The following is a 3,533-nucleotide window of genomic DNA, read 5'->3' as shown; positions in this document are numbered from 1 at the left end:
AAATTTATTAGAATTTGAAAAAGCTGCTTTATTTTTAACCTATTTTGCTTTCTTACATTTTTAAATGTAGTGAAATGTGAATATTACCGTTTTGATAACTATTGCGATTTTTGCATTTTAATTTTGTCCTATTGTAACTAAAAGCTTAGCTTTTTAACGAACTTGATTGTTATCCGATTCCTTACACTATGAGACGTGAGTTTTTCTTCTCTAAGATTGTGTTTGTGATTTTTGTTGTCATCTTGTTGAGACTTTAAAACAGAAAGCAGTTATTTTATGAAGTATGCAAAAAAATAATAAAGAATGACTAAAATCTTTAGGCGTAAATCAGCAGAACCACATAAACTGATAAGATTCAATAAACAGATTATCATATCACTGTATTGCACATGCTTATTTACAAATTAGGTATAGCCTACAAATCCACAATAAAATGTTTTGTCTGCTTTCATTAAACTTGGCTGCAAATTTAAAAGCATTAGAAAAATATTTAGTTTATTTTTTGTAAATTCAATAATCTATATAATCTGACTCAAATCTGCAGAAGGTCGGGCCTTTTCGACAAATATCAGGATTCATCACTTCTCAACACATTCACAGGTTTTATTAAGACAATAAAAATAAAATCAATGCATTTGCTCATTTTTTAAATAACATTTATTTCCAGTATATTCATACAACATGACAGCACATCTTGCAACATTAGAAGAGGAACTGACTTTGTCCATCACTGAATATGATCTGACTAACCAAAAAGTCAAATATAGCATTTCATATGACCAAAAATGTGATATAATACAATGCAGACAGTTGGAAACAAACTAAAAAAAAAAGAAAAAAAAAGAGATTACTGAAATGATAAAAACAACGATTGGCATTTACACATTATTAGTTTTACAGCGGGAAGTCATTTGCAATAACTTAATGTTTGCTTCAGTTCCTCATCTTTGACCACCATCTTCAGTTTTATTAATAAGAATCCATTTAAGTTCAAACAATTATTTTTGCATATTTTATCATAAAAGATGCATTTGTGCTGAGCTGAATTGTTATTTTTGGTTTAATTTGGAGCCTAATTCATTGGTGGCAAGATGAGAAACAAAAGTGGGGGAAAGTCGCTCAAACCTTTACAGTCTAACATATAAAATTAATTTTAAAGTCACACATAATTCCGTTTAGTCCCCCCCCCCCCCCCCAAACAAAAAAAATCAGACTTTTTGACTACAAGCCAGATAATCCTAATATGTACAGCAGAGGTGCAGCCAGAGCACATGACAGGTCAGCAACACTTGGAGCGCGTCTGTGTTCGGTCCGCTGCAGGCTCACGGTTTGTCCGGTGTGTTGTTGACTAGAGGCCCGTACAGGCTGCTGCTGTAACTCTGCTCCTTGTGTAACATCGTCCTGTCCCTGATCAGGTCGCTGAACGCGTAGTCCATGGGGGGTCTGAAGCCCAGGGTGGGCATGAGCCCGGTGGTGGAATAGGGCGCCATGAAGGCCAGTCCCCGGCTGTGCGCAGAGTAGGCCAGCCGCAGAGGGTTCAGTCCCAGGTGGGTGCCCAGAGGATAGGTGCCCGGGTCCGCGCCGAAGTGCGGGGCGTTTGGCTGCAGCGGGGAGAAGGCGGAGCGGTTGCTGAGCGTCATGGCGCCCGGGAGCATCGGCCTGGTCGGGGCGGCCGCGGTGGCGGACGCCGGCGACGCCTGCTGCGCGCTCTGGAGCATCCTCTCCGCCGTCCACGGCTCCTCTGCGGGGCCGGCCTTGTTGGGGGTCTGCGCGCCGCTGTTGTTGAGGATCTGCTCGATGGCCTGCACCACGTCTTTGCCGCAGCCCTGCAGCACGAGCTCCAGGACGCTGCGCTTGTGGCTGGGGAACACTCGGGTCAGGATGTCGATGGCGTTCATGTGGCGCGAGGCCGCGGAGGAAGGGGAGGGCTCCTGCTCGTCCTTGTCGGTCTCGGAGCCCGAATCCGAGCCCAGGGAGCTGACGGAGCCGGGGGTCTCCTCCCCGTCTTTCAGAGGCTTGGACACCGGTGAGCTGATGAAGGACTCGCTGTCTCCGTTCTCCGAGCCGGAGCCTCCTCCGTGCCGCCCGTCGGGGGAGGAGACGCCCGGGGCCGAGTCGCCCTCGGTGGAGGCCGGTTTGCCCGCAGACTTCTGCGGGGTGCTGGACCCGGACAGCTGGGTCTTTGGGAACAGCTCAAACTTCTGGATACTAGAATCTGCAGACCCAAACATCACAGCTCAGTTATTTCTTATTTTAACAGATTTATAAATTAATGAAAGGTCAAAGTTCAGTCGTTTGACTGAGTAAATAATTAGGTTTGACTTCCGGTCACAGTGCGGACACCTGCTGCAGAGAGAGAACTGACGCGCGCGCTGCGGGCTCACCTGAGTTGCTCTCGCTGCTGACGGACCCGAACACCTCGTAGTTGGGCCGCGGCGGGATGATGCCGTTGGCGGCGGCCAGGGCCAGCCCCTCGGCGGTGCCGTAGAGCAGCTGCAGCTCGCGGGCTTCGTTCTCCTCCTGCGCCTGCTGCCGCCGCAGCGCCACCTGCGCGGCCATGACGCGCTGGCGCTCGGCGATCAGCGTGCACTTGGCGCACATGCAGTCCTTCCAGCGGCAGTAGCGCTTGTGGCCCTTGAGCGCGGACACCACGCCGTGGTTCCGGCAGCGCGCGCACTTGGGCGTGCGCGGGTACTTGTCCGCGGCGCGCAGAAGGAGCGGGGGCCCGCGCAGCAGGTTCCCGGCCATGGACACCGGGATGGAGGCTGCCGCCGCCGCCGCGGCCGCCGCTCCCGGGTGGACCTGAGAGGCCGAGGAGGCTGAGGGGAGCTCCGGTCGCAGATCCATCGGCCGCTTCCTCACCGCTGCAGCGAAACGTTTAACAAGACGACCTTTTTTTTTACGATTAAATTTGAGTGAATTGGAGCTGATCACATCTGCTGCGCACTTTCAAACATTTTACGCGCAACAGGTGAAGTCAGCAGATTCTTACAGATTTTAAATAATGATCGAAACTCAAATAGAAACTTTCTAAGTAATTGGGTAAAAAATAAAAAAAAATAAGAGGAGTTTAGGTTTGAAAAGAGTCCGAGGCGGAAGAAGAAGATCCTGTAAAGTTCAATGTGTCCAGGAGTTGAAGGGTTGAGACACTAACTTCCTCCAGAGATTGGGAGTGGATACAGACCCTCTCTCCTCTCTCTATTGTTGCTCCTACGTTTTCATTAGACAAATTTGACAACAATGTGGCGCCTGCCATTGGCCGAGGGGAGAAGGAGCGATCTGATTGGCTTGCCTCTGTTTTTTTTTTCTTTCTAACTGTGTCCACCTGAGTTCTTCTTTTTTTTTTTCTTTTTCTTTTTTTTAAATATCAAGTGTTAAGAATCTGAAGGGAGTTCCCGGAAAGCTCCAATCGATGAACGTTTATATTTTCAAAAATTTATTTTATAGATTTTTTCCCGAAAGCCTTTTTTTTCCTTATTAACTGTGGCAATTTTGACAAACAAGTCGGCACAAGTTAAAACTAAATATGAGCC

The 3,533-nt window shown here is 47.8% G+C and overlaps 1 protein-coding gene across 1 annotated transcript; it reads right to left on the bottom strand.

The window, feature by feature from the left end:
- Positions 1-634: 634 nt before the first annotated feature.
- On the bottom strand, positions 635-3,487 carry dmrta2 (DMRT-like family A2). The gene is made up of 2 exons (XM_014026158.1): positions 2,385-3,487; positions 635-2,215 (listed from the first exon to the last, which is right to left on the bottom strand). Exons 1-2 carry the CDS (start codon positions 2,845-2,847, stop codon positions 1,323-1,325), a joined length of 1,356 nt encoding a protein of 451 aa, XP_013881612.1. The 5' UTR covers positions 2,848-3,487; the 3' UTR covers positions 635-1,322.
- Between the last annotated feature and the right edge of the window lie 46 nt (positions 3,488-3,533).

The sequence above is a fragment of the Austrofundulus limnaeus genome, unplaced genomic scaffold (genome assembly GCF_001266775.1).
Source record: "Austrofundulus limnaeus strain Quisiro unplaced genomic scaffold, Austrofundulus_limnaeus-1.0 Scaffold530, whole genome shotgun sequence".
NCBI classification, from domain to species: domain Eukaryota; kingdom Metazoa; phylum Chordata; class Actinopteri; order Cyprinodontiformes; family Rivulidae; genus Austrofundulus; species Austrofundulus limnaeus.
Note: the sequence above shows the minus strand (reverse complement) of the source record. Positions and strands in the feature narration are given on the sequence as shown.

What these genes read in the sequence shown, in the direction of transcription:
- dmrta2 (XM_014026158.1), bottom strand. Translation starts at nt 2,847, where the DNA reads ATGGATCTGCGACCGGAGCTCCCCTCAGCCTCCTCGGCCTCTCAGGTC. An exon ending in CAGCAGCGAGAGCAACTCAG is followed by an intron (nt 2,216 to 2,384) that starts GTGAGCCCGCAG and finishes TTGGGTCTGCAG; the next exon opens with ATTCTAGTATCCAGAAGTTT.